At 38.1% G+C, this 20,456-nt stretch overlaps 3 protein-coding genes and 1 long non-coding RNA gene across 5 annotated transcripts in view; 2 read left to right on the forward strand and 2 right to left on the reverse strand.

Moving 5' to 3' along the window:
* The window catches only part of LOC110066524 (ATP-binding cassette sub-family C member 4-like), a 66,095-nt gene extending 63,144 nt beyond the window's left edge, over positions 1-2,951 (forward strand). For both annotated transcript variants that reach the window (XM_020773751.2, XM_020773752.2), the window contains exons 28-29: positions 35-140; positions 1,693-2,951. In XM_020773751.2, the coding sequence (XP_020629410.2) occupies positions 35-140; positions 1,693-1,950 (364 nt within the window). In that variant the 3' untranslated portion in view covers positions 1,951-2,951. The remainder of the gene's footprint in view (positions 1-34; positions 141-1,692) is intronic.
* A 2,858-nt stretch (positions 2,952-5,809) lies between these two features.
* On the forward strand, positions 5,810-15,025 carry LOC110066540 (basement membrane proteoglycan-like). The gene is made up of 5 exons (XM_020773770.2): positions 5,810-6,160; positions 8,692-9,036; positions 9,564-9,869; positions 10,241-10,391; positions 12,477-15,025. Exons 1-5 carry the CDS (start codon positions 6,109-6,111, stop codon positions 12,562-12,564), a joined length of 942 nt encoding a protein of 313 aa, XP_020629429.1. The 5' UTR covers positions 5,810-6,108; the 3' UTR covers positions 12,565-15,025.
* Positions 10,409-11,702, reverse strand: LOC149109301 (uncharacterized). Its single transcript, XR_016208695.1, has 2 exons — positions 11,553-11,702; positions 10,409-11,432 (listed from the first exon to the last, which is right to left on the reverse strand). It is a non-coding gene; the product is annotated as an uncharacterized LOC149109301 (long non-coding RNA).
* A 543-nt stretch (positions 15,026-15,568) lies between the features above and the next one.
* The window catches only part of LOC110066556 (unconventional myosin-VIIa-like), a 48,997-nt gene continuing 44,109 nt past the window's right edge, over positions 15,569-20,456 (reverse strand). Inside the window, exons 47-54 of the mRNA XM_089294462.1 lie at positions 18,993-19,079; positions 18,776-18,882; positions 18,562-18,680; positions 18,138-18,204; positions 17,923-18,039; positions 17,042-17,125; positions 16,592-16,711; positions 15,569-16,482 (exon numbers count right to left, since the gene is read on the reverse strand). Coding sequence (XP_089150588.1) covers positions 16,381-16,482; positions 16,592-16,711; positions 17,042-17,125; positions 17,923-18,039; positions 18,138-18,204; positions 18,562-18,680; positions 18,776-18,882; positions 18,993-19,079 — 803 coding nt within the window. The 3' untranslated portion in view covers positions 15,569-16,380. The remainder of the gene's footprint in view (positions 16,483-16,591; positions 16,712-17,041; positions 17,126-17,922; positions 18,040-18,137; positions 18,205-18,561; positions 18,681-18,775; positions 18,883-18,992; positions 19,080-20,456) is intronic.

Below are 20,456 nucleotides of genomic sequence, written 5' to 3' on the forward strand. Positions count from 1 at the left end.
TATGATAATAACAGCTGACTTGAATTTATTTTAGAACTGATGCCTTGATTCAGGGAACGATAAGAAGGAAATTCAAGAATTGTACCGTTCTTACAATTGCTCACAGACTGAACAACATCATGGATTGTGACCGTGTTATGGTAAATGAATCACTTGTATATTATTATTTAATATAGCCTAGGAATTACATTTGCCATGACAATCTGTTTTAAGGCGTGCTCTAACACCTTTTAAGGACCAGTTTATTTTTCTATGGGACACCAAATTTTCTTTTCAGTGTGAGAACAATTAAAATCATATATTCTTGCATTCGTCTTTAATTCACAATCCCCAATCTCCATATTTGGCCTAACGGTAAATTTGAGCAATCTTTCGACGAGTCGAACTGAGTGGCTGAAAAGCTAGTTCCACTTACCAGTTAAATTATTTTAGCCAGTGAGGTTTTCAAACCAGCAGGTAAATTGTTATTAGTAAAAATAGAACTGTAACCAGGATAAGACATATTGGAATAAAAACGCTCTCTGGTTAAAAATATATTGAAAACATAAGCTTTCGGCTATCAGTCTTTAGTATATTCTCAGCTCCGACTATTGCATTTCTAGCTCTCTGATTGGCTCAAAAACTCCGACTATGAGCCATTAGTCGGAGTTTTACCTTATATGGAAAACAGTGCGCCAAGTTTAAAAATTTTCCGCTCTGTAAAATTGTTGAAATAAAAATCGGCGGCAAAAACCCGATTAAGAATATACTAAAACAATTATTCCATTCGACCTTGTTGGATATGAAGTGATCATAACCAACTCGCGCTACGCGCTCGTTGGTTATTTATCACTTCATATCCAACGCGGTTTCATGGAATAATTGTTAAATAGCCTTTCACGAATGAAAATTGTGGCGCGCAAGCGAAAATATATACGAATGGGGTGCGAAAAATTGAGAATAAAAACAAGCGTGAAAAAAGCTAGAAGATAAAAATGTAAATGAGGCCTGATTACAATAAAATCGAGTATTGCCTAGGCAACGGTTTTGAGTTGTTTTCCGCGTCGACGATTTTTGCTGTGTGCCAAGATTCTAGTGTTTTCCGAACGCGGTAATTACCTTTGGTAATAGGTTTCTCCTATGTAATTCCAAGGGCAGTCTTTACATGGAATTTTGTAAACAACATTACATTGAAAATCTGAGGGTTGTCTGAACTTTGGTGACGGGAATTCTTGTTGAAGGGTTTTAAGTGGTTTGTTGACAACTCGGATATCATTTTTGCGGAGTAATCTTGTGAGGGGCTCGGTTAGGCCGCTGATGTAAGGGAGACATGCAAAACCCTGGTACATATTAGATGGATCAGCCCATTTGAAGAACATAGAAACCAGTTCTTCTGGTGGAGGAACTGTAGATGGGGGTGGCTTCTTATTGAGAATGTTAGAAATAACAACTCAAAACCGTTGCCTAGGCAATACTCGATTTTATTGTAATCAGGCCTCATTTACATTTTTATCTTCTAGCTTTTTTCACGCTTGTTTTTATTCTCAATTTTTCGCACCCCATTCGTATATATTTTCGCTTGCGCGCCACATTTTTCATTCGTGAAAGGCTATAGACTGATAGCCGAAAGCTTATGTTTTCAATATATTTTTAACCAGAGACCGTTTTTATTCCAATAAATTGTTATTGTTGTTTTTTTGTTCAACGAATAAGGTGCTCGACAATGGACGGCTAAAGGAATTTGAAGAGCCTCACTTGCTGTTGCATAACAGATTCAGTTATTTTTACCGCCTTGTAGAGCAGACTGGCGCCATAACGGCTGCAGAGTTAGCACAGGCTGCCAGACAAGCTTTTTTACAGAGACATCAACCACAGACTCACCACTCAATCCCAGATGCCGTCAGAAGTCACTTGTCGTCTTATATACCAGCCTGTGGCTTCACTGATTTACAACTTGTTTCCAATGTTTAAATTTCCTTGTGGAGTGAACAACCTTATCAAATTTATTTTACATGACAAATTTTATTATTAACACGCACTGTGTACCACTGACCACTCACTGCTCATTTCTAGTAATCATTATTATTCATACCAAAAAATGAGATGATTCTTCTTATCTTTTTTTCTATTACAAATTCTCGTTGGATTTAATGTGAATACGAGGCAGTTGTTGACTGTGCGTTATTTTATCGCTTCGTACCAGTTCTTAGTTTTATATACAGAGTGCATTCTTGTAGCTAAAACATGGTGGGCAAGAAACAGCTACACATTTCAACACCATTAGGACTATAAGAAAATATATTTATAAAACAGTGTTATCTAACTGTCAATCTATTTAGCACTGTTGGCTGCTGGGTCACAGAAATTATAATAAAATGAATATCTCCTAGTAACAAGATGAAATACTATTTGGAAAGCTCCAAATCACTAAGTGAACAGTTTGTGTAATGGTCATTCCAGTGTAGTACAGCCAATTGTGTTCAGACATGTTTGCATTTTCCTTGTGAGAGGCTGTTTTGATCATTTTGTTAGACTTGCAGTGGAATCATTCGTGAAACAGTGTGCACTTCGTTTTTAACCTTGAAAATATGTTATTTATATTATTAAGTGAGGCACTCTTTATACCAGTGGTTGGGCTTAATGAAGTATTATATCAAAATAAATGGAGTATCTAGCAATATATATTTTACAAATAAGTGACAGTCGGTGGGAATAACTGCTAATTTTGGCCCATCGCCGAGTACGTTAAAAAGCAGCGGGCCGATAAATAGTGGTAGTCCTGTGCTTTTTCTCATGTTTGAGGTACAGGCGTGGGACTGAAACTAGCAGCTTGGGTTCTCACGTCAGTTTGTTACTTGAGGACGCGGTCAAGGAGGTCGGGATTGACGGTTAAAATGACAATTGTTTCCCAGACGAAAAACAGAGAAGTGTGTAAAACAACGTTATTTTGTAATAAAAATATCTACATCTCATGGTGTGATTGTTTTTTCATTATTAGTGTATGATATTCATATAAGGATAATGGATGTTTCCCGAAAGTTAAAGTGAAAAGCGAAACAGTTAAGAGCCAAAAAAATAATACCAGTGATAATGACATTGAAAAAAATGAAAAGAAGCGACCAGTTAATGAGGATAAGTCTATTCACGGAAAGATATGGGGATTGTGTCTATTGTTTTAGGTTATCTGTCAAAACTGACGGGGTCATTGCCTTGAAATCCAATGCCATGTACATCATAGGGGAGCATAATTTCTCTAACTTTTAAATTTATTTTCTCGAGTTCCCATAGGAAATTGTTTTTGGTGTTATCTCGGGCAACTGTGTATATCTTAAGTTTTGAGAAAACGCAATAAGAACTGTAATATACTTAAAATTATTCTGGAATAAGGCTTTTGCCCATGAATTGTTCCATTTCCTATCGGATGTCGTCTTAAATTGGTTCTTGTTATAAAATTAGTCGGAAAAATTATCCAAAATCAACACCAATCTGCCGTTTACCGTTATTGCAGACTGCATGGTGTTTAGCTGTCTTGCTGGGAACATTTCCATGAAGTTCTCATAAACAAAGCCACTGAATCAAACCTTGATAAACGTAGGCTTGATATCATATATCGACTGGGATTTCTGTCCCAGAAATCATCAATTTGTCGAGCGGGTAAGGTTCATTTCCTTCCAAATCTTATGTAATGCGAAAAGCAAAGCATTAGTGACATGTTACTGTATGCCAAAGACTCTGATTCCTCGTCTGGTTATGAAAGTCCTGGGCTTAACCAGAGGTAACACAGCATCGAAAATGTAGGACTATGGCTAATCACAAGAATAACTGTTTCTGTAGAAAAACAAGGATTTCCTTTCTAACATCGAGACGAAATCTTCACACACAAGATTCACCTTTACAAGCGGCAATTTCATTGGTTTTTTTTAGTAGCCCCAATCTAATTGGTGTGACATACCGTAAATCCTCGAATTAGCACCCCCCTAGAATAAGCGCCCCTCCTATTAGCCAAGATTTCAAATAAGCGTTCCTCCCCCCCTCGAATAAGCGCCCTCCTTCCCCCGCCATTTTATGGACGAGTAATTAGACAACAAAGGATGTATGGTTCCACTTTCGTCCAGCCTTTTTTACACAGTCATTAGTAATTTACATCTTTGCAATACAGGAAACATCATTTCTTTTCTTCTAAGTTGCATCCTACAATTTCTTGTTTCAGTTTCTGAACACGTTATGTTAAGAAAGAAATACAAGTACTAATGTCATAACAGTGTCGCGATTTAAACTTTAGGATCAGCTTTTTATGTCGATAAACAGCTTATGTTGTTGTTTACGCGCAGATAATGTATTTAAAAAATGATCATGTCAGGCCACAACTTGGGAAAAAAAGGAAATAAGCGCCCCCAACCCCCTCGAATAAGCGCCCCCCGTCTTCTCCTAAATTTGAAATAAGCGTCCCGGACGCTAATTCGAGGATTTACGGTACATACATCTCTCACTCACTCACTCACTCACTCACGCACTCACTCACTCACTCACTCACTCACTCACTCACTCACTCACTCACTAAGTGCTCACTCGCTCACTCACTCACTCAGTGCTCACTCGCTCGCTCACTCACTCAGTGCTCACTCGCTCACTCACTCACTCAGTGCTCACTCACTCACTCATCCATTCATAACATGGCAGACCCGTTGACTAAGAGAGTTTCTTTTTCAAAAAAATAACTCAAAGGCGAGTCATTGGCAATGGTAGTTCCAAAGAAAACAGTTCAGGTGATATTTTAGCCAGTGCATAACTATTTGATTCACCCGTTTTTGCAAGAAACACCGAGTCGGCAGTTACCTGAAAACTGACCAACAGGGAAACACTGGAATACACGGTGGCTAGGAGAGAAACTTGTTTACCAGCGTCTATTTAATTTTGAAAGGTAAGGGTGGTGTGCCATGAAATAATCATTGAGCAAAAAGTTAGAAAATAACAGCTACTTTTAGTGCTTTTTAATGACGTTCGAATGGGTTTTTAATTACAAGAAACACAACAAGTAAATTTGATTCATAAACATTTGATGTTGAAATCTGCATAGTTTATTGTTAGATCACTTTGCATAATCAAAACAAAATTCTTACCGTTTTAAGGTTTACAGGATCAAAACAAAATTCATACTGTTTAAGGTTTTGATCGTGATCTAGGCTTGGAGTGTGAGTACTGAGGCAGCCTGAACAGTTCCATCCAGATTCATGCACTCGTGTCGATATCTTGAGCTGGTGATCAGTTCTGCCCGGAAGAAATGACTAACGAGAGGCGACAATGACATCTGCCCAATATTTAAAATCAACGCTGCTAAGATGAGATAGATATATTCATTATATACAATTAAATCAGGCTTCCGTGCAAAAAACATCTCTAATGATTTAGGACCCAGAAAAATATGCCTTAATGGAAGTTGTATAGTAATTATGTAGTGTTTAATATTCTCATTTCCAATGAAAATAGTGCTGGAAGAGGTTTGAAGTAAAATGACATTTCGACCGTGTGTCGCGTTTAGTTTGCCTAAGACACAGTCTGAAGCCAGTAAACAGTGTAACAACCTGTCCTCTTGGTGTATGCGACAATAATTATTATGCGCTTAACTTTATTGTGCATTCATGAATTTTTTAGGGCTTTCACGTTGAATTGACTTGAATAATACCAAAAGAAAAATAATGATTTTACTCCTTTGAAGAAATGCAAATCAAGGTGGATAAAACTTGATAGTTTTCACTGCTATGGCCGTGTTATTAAATGTATTTGACTAAGGCGTTAGCTTTTGTTATTTTTTTCGGTTTTACAACTTGTGAGCCGTCACCTGCTCTTGCCGACCACCTGACGCACCCTGTAGCGAAGTATTGTTAGAACTTCAACAAGCAAACTCTAACGACAAACCAAACCGAAATGAAAACAAAACTATGTGGATGAAACTACACGGTGCTCGTATCAGCATTAATTCCACTTCACTTTGTACAGTTTATCACGCGCGCATGGCAAAGTAACTCTGTTTACAGAACAGACTATGTTTCATTTCAAGCCAAGCTACCAATCTTCCTTTCAACTGTCAACCTGAGCCGTAGTTTCGGTTCCTTGTGTGAGTTGTGGGCGATGTTATTCATTTGGTTTTTTTCCTGTTTGGCGCAATTCTCCGGAGTGGAAGGTATGACTTAAGCTCAGATCAGTGCTCGTCGCTGAATTCAACTGTGATGACCACATCTGGATACAAATGTTATTGTTGACATCTGTGTTCTTCTCCATATCGACCATTAAGTTCTTGCCTCTAGCAACAGCCAAAAATCTTTCTTATTACCATTAACGGACAGTCAAGAAATAGTAAGGTGCCAATTTCAAATACACCATTGACTTTCTAGAGGAAAAATGGGTGGAATAATTCAAAGATATTTGTCAGCGAAATAAAACAATGACAGGAAATTCTTATTCAGTGGTTACGTTGACATTTCCTCACGAAAATGAAAATTTTCGAATGATTTGGTTGAAAGGTGTTCAACTGAATTCAATTTCACTAAATAAGCGACAAAATAACATCAAATGTTGTAAAGATTAGCTAGATTTTAAACCGATAAACGCAAACGAAGCTGCCGAACTTATGAATACAGCGTTGTCTGTAACATGCCTTACAATTGACAAGATGGGCAACATTTATCTTTTGTAAAATTAAAACAAGACAGCTCTATAAGAAAACGGTAAGAAATATTAATAGTGAGGGCGTTAGAATCTGATATGCCTTTGGTAAGTGATCTAACCTCCCTTTCAGTCGAGGAAACGAATACTACCTTTGAAAAATAAGATAAATTATGCATTGAACAAATATGCCAAAATGGAAATTAGCGTCGTTCATCTGGCACTCCGCATGAAAGTTACTATTAAATTGAAATTTTGATTCAGATGCGCTTTATGGAATGAAATAGAACATTATTAGCTCTGATCTGCTCATATTGGCAATAGTAACGTAATTTTCAAAATATATTTTCGAGGAAATATTTCGAAATGGATCTGTCATATTCGTAATTCGCGAAATATAATATTAACTTTTTTGTGCTTGTTTTCTCGTATACGTCATGTGCTTAATTTTCTACAAACAGGACTGTTTGCTTCGTTCTACCTTTGAGTAACTTTGAAACAGTTATTTTAGAGTCTTTTTTAGCATGTGTGAGAAATGAATCAATTATGGCAGGCATTGAAAGATACCTGAATCGAATTCACCTTCAAAATGAAGAATTTGGCTCACTTTTAATTATTACATTTAGAAGCAGCTGGCCGTGCGGCGAGTCGGTACTGAGAGGATCAGATCGACGCACATTTTCGGTCAAATTAATTTGTTCCGCTTTTTTTTTAAGAAAGGAAGAAGAAAAAAAAACTCCCCTAGCATTGAAATATAATGCTTGAAACATTGGTTCATTGTCATGAACATTTCGACTTAGACCAGCTCCTGGGTTTAGTTAACTATAATTCTGATTAATACTTATGGAAATACTACAATAAACAATGTACAGGAGACTTGCATTTACATTTTGCCGTCTTTAAGGACCCATTAACCGATTTATGCGCGCGCTCGCGCGCGTTGCTAAGGAGGTGAAATTTCACTTCCGGTTACTTACGTCAGCGTGAGCGCGGAAAATAAAAACAACTCAATAACTTCCAAATTCGCTCACGTTTTAGATGTTTTTCTTTGTGTTTCACAAAATCCAAAGTAAAAAAAGTACAAGCAGAGACAAAATAAGAAAAAGACAGAAAAACAAGAGCAATAGAGAGAGAAAAACTAACTCTGTGTGGCTTTGTGTGATCTTACCGAAGTGCGCTGCTAGTGTAAACTACGCACGCGCTGATAGGGTAAGTTCCAATATATATCGGGCGCACTTCCGGTTTCTTTAAATGCTAAAGGAAACGCGGTTTTTCATTAAATCCAGCCTTTTTCGATGGATTTCGATCAAAGCCAACGTTGGCAAGATAGCTATACATTCCTTTTTCAAAATCATGCTTTTTTCAGAAAATTACGAATTTTTTAATATTTTGAAATTCTCTCAAAATCTGACCTTTTAGAAATGAAACAAAATCTATGCATAGCGTAATGAGGATTGAAATTAAAATATTAAATCAATGAAAAAAACCCCGATAAAGTAATTTGCCTGGGAGCTTTTGCGTTTTTTCAGTATTAGTCACATGACCATGGGCGTGGCCTGATGACGTCATCACTGGTGTTACTAATCATGAAAAAGTTAAAACACATGAAATAACTCTGAAGTAGCTAAAAATGATAGGTTATATGAGATTAAATTTTCCTTAGCAACGGCTCGAAAAGATCGGTTAATGGGCCCTTAAGAAAGTCTAGTTCAAATATATATCATTGTTGCGTTTCTCTATCCATCATAAACCACAAATGTAACTGCTGTAATTTTTTGGCATCCAGTATATCAGTATATAGCATTTCAGTATTACTTATCTCCAACTTAGATATTATTCCAGGGGGTTGGTTGCAATTTTTCTTGGATCAGTTTTTCAAGGCCGAGGAATAGCTTCGAGATTTAGCGGCGACATTGACAGTTTACTTTTCAATGCTGTGACACTGGGAAACCCGCTTGCCAGAATTTTAAACAGAATAAAGTAGATTGAAAGAAATCTAATTAAAGTTAATGAGTTGAAGTTTATATGACTGTCACTGTTGTTGTGTAGGATATCAGTCGAAATTCACCAGCATTCCTTCCAAACCAACTTCATCGCTCAGTGGCAACAATGTGACATTTATGTGGAGATATCACACAAGTCATGCTGACAAATCTCATTTCCGATTGCTTGTGTTTGGACTGTGGACAAATGGAGATATTTCAACTCCTTTAGTGAGCTTGTCAAAAAATGGCAGCCTAGTTTGTTATTCGGATCGCATCGTATGGCTTGGGAACAAGACTGCAGCAGTATTTCAACTCCGTCGTGTGACTATTCAAGATGGCGGTGAATATGGTTTAAAGTTGAACTTTGAGGCATTTACTTTACGAGATTCAGTAAATCTAACTGTCATTGGTAAGTATAGAAGTAATCTTTTCCAGCGATGGTTTTTCTACTTTCTTTTAACTTGTATATTAAATGTAGAAATGGCATCAACTCGGAAAAACTTCCGAGTTCCAGATGGGATTTGAACCCACCGCCCATCGTTTGTACCGCAGCAAGTCCATCAAGCTGTCTACTGAATGTACCCAGCTCTGCGTAGCACCTCCCCATAATCTGCTAGCTCTCCTCATATTCCAGAGGTTGTGTCTTGCCACTTCATGACGAGTGAAGCATTTGATACCACCCCGCAGGGTAACGGACTGAGGTCGCGTTCCTGCGCAAATTATGAAAGTCAACAGAAACCGAGAGCGAGCTCACAAAGTGTTTTAGCACATCCTACCCACTGACCAATTTATCTAACCAAAAACTTTTATCACTTCATTTACTATCGATCGTCACAAAGCCTATGTGTAGCTGTTTACCTATTCATTTGCACTAGGTGATCTGTGACGAGCTTGAGCTCATCACAACTGGCATTTTGTCTGTCCTAACTTTTTCAGCTCCACCCCGAATTAAGAAGAGCAAAAGTAAATTGGCGGAAGTGAAAGTATCAGAAGGCGAGTCAGCTGTTTTGCCATGTCACGTGACTGGTAATCCTCAGCCGTGGATCTCATGGTCACGCGATGGGAAAACACTTCAGAACAGCACGAGAAAGAGCGGGTTGATGCTACCAGCTACTCATGGAAACATGACGGGATTGTATACCTGCGTTGCTGGTAACAAGGCAGGGATTGATGAATATCATGTGTTGTTGCTCGTGACATCCTGTGAACATCAGTCAAGTGGAGTAAAACATCGCACAAAAGGTAAGATGTCAAACACGTGATGCACTGCTTTGAGATCAGAATGAACAGGAAAACGCAAATGCTGTGTTAAAAGGTGCATGCATGAGGTGCCTAACAAACACTCGTGCAGGAAAAATAAGAATAAAAACACCCTTTCCCAACGTTTGTTAGATTTCTTAGTGTTGATTGGCTCAACAGGACATTAAAGAAAATACATTTGTAGAGTTTCTCTTCACCAAGGTTGTAAAGAAAGCCGTGAGAGGATGAAACAGAGTACTCGAGTCAAACAATCATTCATTACGTCATTCTTCGTTACCTTAATCCCAACAAAGACGAAACTTCATGTCTCGTAGAAATTTTAAACAAATAACACAATAGTTTTTCTCTTTTAGAACTGTCTGAGCCAGATCACAGGCATATTCACGACGACTTACATGAACGGGCAACTTTTACCCCTACACTGGTTGTGGCTTTTGTTTTATTCATCATCTTTGGAGCGTACTTCTTTTTCCGATACGCAGGGTCAAGAAGCAAGAAATTCAGGTGGGTATTTGTAAGTAAAAGTAAGTAAAATCCTTTATTTAAAACACGATTATCGTTTAAGCACTACATGCTTGAGGGGTCGTGCAGTTAATTATCTAACTAGGAATTTCATTATGAAAGTGAGTGCTGTCGAAGGTCGATAAAACGGTGGGAACTGAATTGAACAGTCAACAGGTCTGGAAATTTTTGGAGGGTAGGGGTTGTCCAGAGTAGGTCCTCGCTGGATGGTTTGTAATAATTACTACAGCAAGTGGTGTTTTAGAAAAATGGCCCAATCGTTAGGCTTACGGAGTTGTTTGACCCATATTGGGAAATTGCTGAAAATGCTTTCTTGTTTGTGGGGCGGGGAAAGTGGTTGAAAATGTTGGTAGTAGCAAAATAGAGGTGCTGTTCTAAAAGGTGAGAGGAAATTATTTTTTATTGTTGATTTAATAAGTCATTAATTTGATAGATGTTGGGAATTATAAATGACAGCTATACTCATTTATTGGAAAATTCATCCTTATACAATGTGTATCTTGACAAGATACCAAAGTTTCTAACTTCAAGTATGTATTAAAATTTGTTTCTCGTTTACACATTTAAACTGTTTTCATTTGGAACTGTAACTTGAACAACGAGTTAGAAAATAATGTTATATGCCATAAACTTGATACAAAATATTCTTGACTGGAGTAATTCCTTTTCAATGTGAACAATAACAGTAACTATAAAAATATGTCTAACTTGAACAATGAATTCTTTGCAAAAGGGTTTTGGCAAAGATACTTAGTAAATCAGTAGGGTAAGCAGGATTAAAATTTCTTCCTATATCTGTATGAAATATAATCAATCAATATTCAATGGGTAACAATAACAGTAACTAAAAAATATGTCTACCTTGAACAATGATTTATTTGTTGTATGATGGCAACGTCAAACAACTGACAGCGTACGAAAGATTCGAAAGTCGAAAGCGTCTGGTCAAACAACTAACAGCGTCCGAAAGATTCGAAAGTCGAAAGCGTCTGACAGCGTGCTCCTCAATTCTCAAGTGGGGATCTATAAAAGAAAAACAGCCAAACACAAATTGATCTCTTTCCGTTCGCGACCTTGATGAATAACTACACAAGAAAATGAAGACATTTTTATAGCAAATAAAAACGTTCAGAAAATACTTACCTACTTGTATGATGGCAACGTCAAACAACTGACAGCGTACGAAAGATTCGAAAGCCGAAAGCGTCTGGTCAAATAACTGACAGCGTACGCAAAATTCGAAAGTCGAAAGCGTCTGCCAGCGTGCGAGGATTTCTCACGTGCAAAGTGATCTCTCGCGTGGATCCCGGATGATATGACAGCCATGTGATGTGCGCGTGATTGTCGTTTCAATTGTCCCGGATAATACTCTACTGCGCAGGCTTCGAGTCTTACATCCGAGAAAATTTTGGATTTTTCGCCCTACAGAGAAGAATAGTGTGCTGTCTCGCTAACGCTCGACAGCAATTATCTAATTGCCTACTGATAAAATAAATGAAATATAAGAAATTAACTTACTTTGACGCAAATCTGATTTCCCTAGATATCGGACTAGGTTTTGCCTTTGAATAAAACTGTTTAAAATTATAAGAATCATTAAAATATTCTGAAACACATTGTCACAGTAATTTGATGAAGAAAACTGGAAAAAAAATTAGAATTATGTCAAAAAAGTTGATTTTTGGCAAGACCTACATGAAATTTGCGATTGCCATGGCAACGCCAAAAATCATGGACACACAATTAACATATCAAAATTTCTGCGGAGGATGAAAGTTTCAGCCACTTAGAGGAAATCGTCTTTTCAAAACTTTTAAAATACGTCAGAGGGTTAACGCTAATATGGTTATATACACTATTCTTACATCCTGTTGTCATGGTTATGGCAGGTATAGCATTTTCTAAAAACCCATGAGCAAATTCGAGATCTAATTATTAAACAAAAATGAAAGACGCCTTTGTGCTACCATTAATTCCGAAACTATACCCTCCTCATTTTGTTGTGACTAAGACGACAGAGTTGTGTTTTCGCGTATCATAACTTGTCTGTACTTTACATTATTGCAGGAAATACAACAAAATGTCACAGGATGAGCAAGCCAGGAGTTTGATGGGTGAATGGTCAAATTTTGCTGATAGTGGAGAAAAAATATGAACTTACCGAAAATAACTAACGACAATTGATTCAATGCAAAATGTGGAATATATAAACCCAATTCAACCAAAATTAAGAGTGGCACTTTCGTCATTCAATTTTGTATTTTTCTCGTGATGCAAAGTCTGGTAGTCTTTTGTAAGAGGAGATTACCTGGTAACGAACTCATCAAAATATTTTCAGACATGACATATACACTCAGTGATGGCCACGTGATTCAATTTTCTAACTTCCCGTATAAAGTACCTTTCTTAACCTCATAAGAGGATACCTAACAACGAAAAACCTCCAGAAAGAAATCCTAAGAACTGTCCCTCAGTACGTCTCGGTAGATTCGTGCAATGGAAATAGAATTATTTTCTAGGTGGGAACAGAGAAAGGAAACATTGGTAATTTGGACAGGGCCCAAATTTATTCGTACTGACTTTGTATTACCAACATTTTAAGGTTTTAAGGTAAGGATGTCCTTATACGTCAATAACAGCCCGCGTCAACTGCTTTCTTTGACGCTGTAAAGACTTTTAATTTCAACACTAGCACAAATATGCAATAACTTTGCTTTGTAATGCATGTTTTACTTTATTAGTTGACAGGCTAACGCAATGGAAGGCAGTATAAATTGCTAATAGAATGTTCTTTCTTAAGAATAACGAACAATCCTATTATAACTATTAACAAATAATGTTAGATTTTCATCAAGTTCAGATTGAACAAATCGAAAAAGATCAGTGCAATTAAGGATAAGTTGACGCACTAAGGAAACAAGAGAGGAGTTCACGCTCTAAGGGCATTATGGGTAATCAGGGCAAATTTACAAAGAAGCAAAGCCATAAAACAAATGTTTATCTTTATATTTCCGTTCTGATTTCACATTTGGAGACGAAACATATATTGTAGACGGAGAAACCCTTTTTCTGGGTTTACCAGCGTTTTTGAGCCCATCGAGTGATTGTTGTGGGCGTAGGAATTTTTTTACTGTTAAAACCGAATGATTTGATCAAGTCTTAGCCGCTAAAGCCACAAAGATAACTTCTCCGTTACTCTGATAAGTAGGCTAATGCCTAGCTCAATCGACTCAAAAGCGCTACTTGATGTAGAAAAAGGTTTTCTCTATTTACAGTAAAACGTTTTTCTCGAAAATGAAACTCAGAACGGAAATATGAAAAAAACGTATATTTTGCCGCTTTGTTTCTTTGCAATCTTGTCCTGATTACCCATAATGCCCCTTAGAGCGTGAACTCATCTATAGAGTTAAATTAATAAAGGCTCCCTCCAGGCCATCATTGGTTAGGAGCTGAGTTTTCGTTTCGATTGGTCAGAGACCGATTCCAATATTTTAATAGTCGATTAGTGGCAGATTTTCAATTTTGAACTTCTGTATCCTTGGGAGTGGATGCAGGTGTAAAGTGCTATAAATTGCTTGCATTGTCTGAATTCAGTAGTTGCCAGAGAGTTACTAATTTTGAGGAACTAGGCAAAAGGTACTCTAATTCAAGCAATGAGGTGTCTTAGAACATTGAAACGTGCCGGAAAAGAGATTGAGAGCTGGAACATCAATTGTCGTGCTCTCTTTCTGGTGGAAATTAAGCATTTAAGGTACAGTGGTAGACAGTTAGTTAACTGCTGTTTACTCTTTGTTTCATATCCCCTTGGGTGCCTGTATGACGTACTCAGTAAAAGGTAAAGTCTGCATACGAGCCAAGTGGCCCATCAGGCCGGAGCTTATCCCGGTTTCTGTAGCATGAAGCGACTAGGAGTATTTCTACTCCCCCCTGGATGGGATGCTAGTCCATCGCAGGGTTACCCCCAGCATTAAGTTCGCCGGTACCCATTTATACACCTGGGTGGAGAGAGGCACTGTGAGAGTAAAGTGTCTTGCCCAAGAACACAACACAATGTCCCCGGCCAGGGCTCGAACCCGGACCGCTCGATCCGGAGACAAGCGCACTAACCATGAGGCCACCGCGCCTCCCACAACTCAACTCAACCCGCGCCTCCCACTACTCAGTACGTCATGATTTTTGACCTTGAGGTGCCTATATGACGTACTGAGTACGTCACAATCTTAAGAGATTTAGTCAAACTCCAGGCATACCGGGAACAACTTTTATCAGCACCTGAGAATCATGGGAGATTTTTCGAGAGACTGCTCATTTCCCATTGCTGTGACGTCACATAGATATCAGCGAAATTAACCACACTGAAGAGACACTTAATGACCTTTTAGAAAATGCGCACATGTCCATAGTTTAAGTGAGAAAGCTTATAGCATTTGACGTATTTCTCTAGACATCCATTTTCAGTGAAAATGGTGTGGTACACAACGTACAAAATAGTCTGGCACGCAGGGGGATATTGATTAAAATTAATAACTGTAAACAGATCAATACGCATATATAATTTCTAATAAGATTCAAACACCTGGTGATCAATAAAATGATCCACGAATAGGTGTATTGAACGTATCTTGTCACTTGTTTTACGTGGTAAGACTCCTGTTCTTGAATGGAATTGCGACGTTGGGAAAGCAGTTTTAAAACTTAAGCAGAACAAACCTATTTTGTTGGTTACAGCGAGTGCCTCAGTGCTTGGCCGTGCATGTGATGGAATGCGATCAGCTGTCTTCTGTTGTCGAGAAGACAACCTGAAAACATCGTTAGAATTTTACCTTATACGTCTGTTAATCCTTACTGCAAGGTTTTTCGTATTTTCTTATTTCCTGTTTTGTGAACATTTATCTCTTCTTCTCTTGAAGGAAACACAGGAGGGCGAAACTTCAAACGTTCTAGAAAGCTGGCGAAAGTTTCAGGTCTCCCCACTTTGATTCTAACCAAAAGTACACGGCATGCTTGACGTCAACATTATATGAGGGTGGAAAGGGGCAAAATCATTTTCCGAAATATTGTGTCAGTGTCCCAAAAAGATTTGGGAAAGAGTTTATTTTTATGAACAAGAATCGCGTAATATTACTAAAACAAACAACAAAACGACTGCCACAAGTCAATCACAAATAAAATGCAAGTTTTACTGTCAAATACGATATTCACTTGAAAAGGGTTGGTAAAGCATACTGGTTATTATTCAAGAAGTAACCACAATTGCATATCAATTAAGTTTCGTAACTAGCTATATAATTCGAGTTTGGCCAAAAAAGCATCGTGAAGACAAAATAAACCACTAGCAAGGTAACGTGTTATCACCGTTAGACATTAGAGACACCTCAGTACAACAACACGGATTACGTACTAAATCTGTCAACAGTACAGCTGAGTTTACTGAGCATCTGTTGAACCTTTAAATCCTACATGCAGTTTTTATTTACTTTGATAGCGGCAGCTATTTAAGATAGCAGCAATTAATTTTAAATACTTACTCTTAAATACAGTGTCATATGCTACAAAACGTCCCAGGGTTCTCATGAACAATAAGAATCCAAGTTCCGCGACTTATAATATGAATCTATGAAATGCCTGGCATTCCAACGATCGCGAAAATCCTAATTGCATGACCTTGTTGTTCAGGATGTTCCACATCTTGACCTTAAAAACAATATTGAAATGTCATTGCTTGCCCTAGGCCCTGAGAAAATAACAAACCTAACTAAGCTATTTTATCATAAAAGCATTTCTATTCCACAAAAGGCTTAAGAGAAGCTTTACAAGTGTGGAATTAATGACAGCTACAATATGTACCATGTTAATTCACGGAAAACTTGTCAGCATACTCGCTGACAGTAAGGAATTCTCAAATAAATACCTAAAACAGATAATTTACAGCCAAGCACCGTATTATAATTCTGACTTAGTGCTATGGATTTTATTTTTTCACAGCTCTTAGCGTGGCTGGTTTCTTTTGTTTGTTCATTGTGGTCAGCATGAGAGAAATGTACGACGTCAACAAATCGTCCATTTTGTAACCCTGCGGAAATTTAAAAAGATAATTCGATTAAAAGGCACAATATCTTTAACTATTCTAATTAATTTCAATTCAATTCATCTTGATCTTTGTGCAATTGAAGCCATCTTACCAGTGACGTTTCACACAGAAGCCTGCTCCCTTTCACCAGACTTCCAATTGTCATGTGGAAATACGTGTTACCGCTGCTCCAGTTGGAAATTTTGGTGAACGGATAGGTAGCAAGGATATCCTGCCAAACAATAACGGGATAAACTTGAGCAACAAGACCAACATCTGACAACTTAGCGTCTGACCACTTATGCAATCAGTCGTCGGATTAAGGTGATAACTTTCCACTCGAATCCGAAGAAACGAAGGTGTTGCTTTAATTGTTACCTCAAGAAAAACATTATCCCTAATGATCATCAAATATTTCTTTTACGATTCAATGGGACACTGCTGACGCATTTGAAAAATACTTTGGTGTAAAAGAGGATTTATAATGATAACGATTTCCGGGTGATTTGCTATGTTCTCTCATGTATTCATGACGTCATCGTGTTTTGCCTTGTGGGCATACCTTAGTTCGGGGATCAATAAGGTTAACACCATTCTTGTTAATAGCAATCAAAAGATTTTCAGGGAAGTTAGGCTCTGTTGTTTGCTGAAAGACAAAAGGACAAATTGAGATTAACAAATGACTCAGCAGTATTCTAGGGCGGAAATTGTGCTTCTGTAACATGAAGCGATTGGGAGAATTGTTGCCTGTCTAGGTGGGATGCTAGTTACAGCAATTTATAAAGGTATTGTGAGAGTGCGTTGCTCATTAACATAGTACAACGTATGTGATGTTTTACTCAAAGTTAACAATTCAGGTAGCCTGCGAGCAGGCTCTTCGCGTGGCAACCGAAAGGAGAGGAAAGGGGAAGAAGTGCCTGCCCGCACCGCCTTGAATTCTGAATCGGTGCGTCCAAAATTTGGACGCAAAATACTGACTGGCTAAGATTAATACGTTGGCGACCTTATCCAACTGTGATCGGGTTCTGTTTAAGGCCGCTTGTGCCAAAATTTAAGAAAAAATTAATTTCCTTTCATTTTGAATGCAGTGGCTTCCCTGCTAGAAAGAAACGATGTTCCTGCTGTGTTACACAGGACTAGCGAAAAGTCTAGTCACAGCAGGCTCTTCTTTCCTTTCTCCTTTCATATACTTTTTTCTCCACGAAGAGCCTGCTCGCAATTCAGGTAAGGCTACAATTCAGGCAATGCCTGTAGTGGTAGTAGTAATTCAGTAGTGCAAACTAGATGTGCTAGAAGAAGAAACAAACAGCCTGTGTTGATCGTCGTTATCCAGGACTAATGCGTTAACAAGCCAGTTGATAGCGTTCTTCGCGTTTGATTCATTACAAGAAAGCCCGTAATATTGCAACACAACAGTTGTAGTTCACAATTACTTCTTGTTACCTTAACTTCAAAAAACGCTGAGCCGAACGTTGGCCATCTGTAAATGATCCTCAAGAAAGAAACCTTGGCATCATTCTTTGACTTGCCTGCATGTTTATTGAACGCTGCAACTATGGCCTGGCAATAATAAAAAAAAAGAGTTCGAGTAATCATACAGAAAGAAATGATTGAATAGAGCTGCAATAACAAACTGAACAGATGCGAGAGTAACAAACCCTCTTCCAATCATCTGGGGACTGGTCTCTACTCAGGTCAGGTGGAATGAGCTCACGTAACATCTTACTGTGCGAATAAAACAAAACAGACAAACTGGAATCTTTGTATCGCTTGTCACTGACTTCTTAGTTGCGGAACAACGTTATAACAAGAAGATATCAGTAAAGACCGGCCGGTAGTTAGGAGAGTTATATATAAAGTTTGAAATCTTACAAATCAAAACAAAGCAACTTCAGTTGACGACTTGTTAGAAAAGGTACATCAAACACTTACTAGAACAACAGCCACAAACAAACAACAAATAAAAAAACTAAGTACTCTGACGTTCGTGGACTTCAAGTAAGCACTTAACTCAATATAACAACGTACTCTTAAACGTCGACGACACTGAACATGTATAAAGTGAGGGTTAGTAGTGCTTACGGTATGCTGGGGAATTCTCGTTTGTCCTCGCCGAATCGCACCCTGTAGATAAGAGCTGCTAGCTGACTCGCTTCTTCCTTGGTGCATTTATGGTAGCCTCTTAAGTATTTTGGTAACTCCTGAATCAAACACAGGAATTTTGTTAACAAAGGCGACAGCTGTCAAAATACAGCATAAAAGGATTCACGAGAAGATTCCCGAGAAGTCTGCATACCTGGTGATAATGAAATATTGTGTCAGCGGCAACATCCTTTGAAACTACTGTTGTTGACCATAACTTCTTCATAAAGAAAACTTGATAAGTCAAGTTTGGCAGCTGACCTGTAGAGCCAATGCGTGAAAAACTTTACTTTTGAGCAAATGAAGCGTTGAAAACACAAACGAAGATACTATTAACATATGAACTAAAAGTAACAACTAGAAAACTGTACCTTCACGAGTAGGCCTGGCCTTTTTCAGCCACTCCGTTAGATGTCTCACAAAGTCAAAGAAGAAATCTCCTTCAGGAACGCTGATGACTGTAAATATATAGCTTATTGACACCAAGCTCAGGAAATCGAAAGAAACAAGCAGATCTAATATAGAGATTTAGTTAAGCCTAAAAGCAGAGCTTCGTCCGGGTTGATCAAAGCCCGATTAAGCTAACGCAGGATAAGTTTTGTAACTTTGCTGTGAGGTTTCTGTTTACATTGTTTGGCCGCGGCCTTCTGTTTTGAGTTTGAATAACCCCAAACTACACAAAACATAAGCTGTGAAAAACATTATTAAACAAGAAAATTTTGTGCTTTAATCCTGCGTTAGCGTTAACTTGCCCCGATTACAACAAGTTAGCCTCGGTTGAGCCTGCGATCCAATCAAAACCAAGACTTGGTCAGCGGTCAACTTCAAAAAACATTTGACCTCAATAAGCTTTAAACTTGAGCCCGCGATATGGTCACGTGATACTGGTCAGCGGATACCTTGTAAGTGTCAATTGACTATAACCAGGTCAGATTTGGCTGACCCTATGATCATGGCCATTATGACGTCACGGCGAAAGAAGCGCGCAAAATGCACAAAATTTTCGAAAATGGCGTCGTCGCCTCTCGCTGATACAACTTTTTGAGGCAGATTTCTCCAATCATTCCAGCTTCAAATGGTATTGTATTTGGATCTCAAGGAGTGATTATCATTTTTCTTTCTTGAGAGGTAAGTAGATTTTAATTATAACCGAAAAATCTTGCAGAAAGTGTATTTAAAGTGTTACAGTAATCGCTCTCCGTTGGAAATATGAGGCAAAATTTTGACTATTCGCCCTGTAAAATTGCCCTTTTTACGTGATCGGTAACGTAAAGAAACGTGTAACTTGGTCACAGAATAGCTTATATGTATGGGAAAACATTGTATCTGAAGATGATTTTGAAGAATCAGCAGTAAAAATGATCAGTCCATTTGAGTATGAAATATCTGCGATCTCGTGCTCGGAGTGTTGCATGTGTACTTCACAAAACTGAAACCTTTTCACATATTCTGCAACGGGCCTAGCGAACAGAAATATTATCCACAATGAAGGAAGTGAGAACTTTCACAAACAAGAACTTAAGCTTAATTATTTAAATAAGACAAAGTCTGCCTACTGCACAACGGTGGTTAAAATGCAGACAGAGGATAACATGCAGACTGCAGACTTTTTAAGAATATTTTATTCCCATTTCCTTTATATAGAGCTTGTGCTCCGTTTAGCCTGAAATATACGGCACAGGTTAGCCGGTGTATGGTTAGCTCGATCTCTCTATAAATGAAAATGGGAATATGATATTCTTAAAAAACCTGCAGTCTACATTTTACCCATGGTTTGCAGTCTAGTCTTGTAAGACCTTTCTCTTCCTCATAGGCCACTTTCGTGCTGCTTTGAC

The sequence above is a fragment of the Orbicella faveolata genome, unplaced genomic scaffold, assembly GCF_042242905.1.
Source record: "Orbicella faveolata isolate gen_17 unplaced genomic scaffold, um_ofav_v1 contig_25, whole genome shotgun sequence".
In the NCBI taxonomy this organism is placed as follows: Eukaryota; Metazoa; Cnidaria; class Anthozoa; order Scleractinia; family Merulinidae; genus Orbicella; species Orbicella faveolata.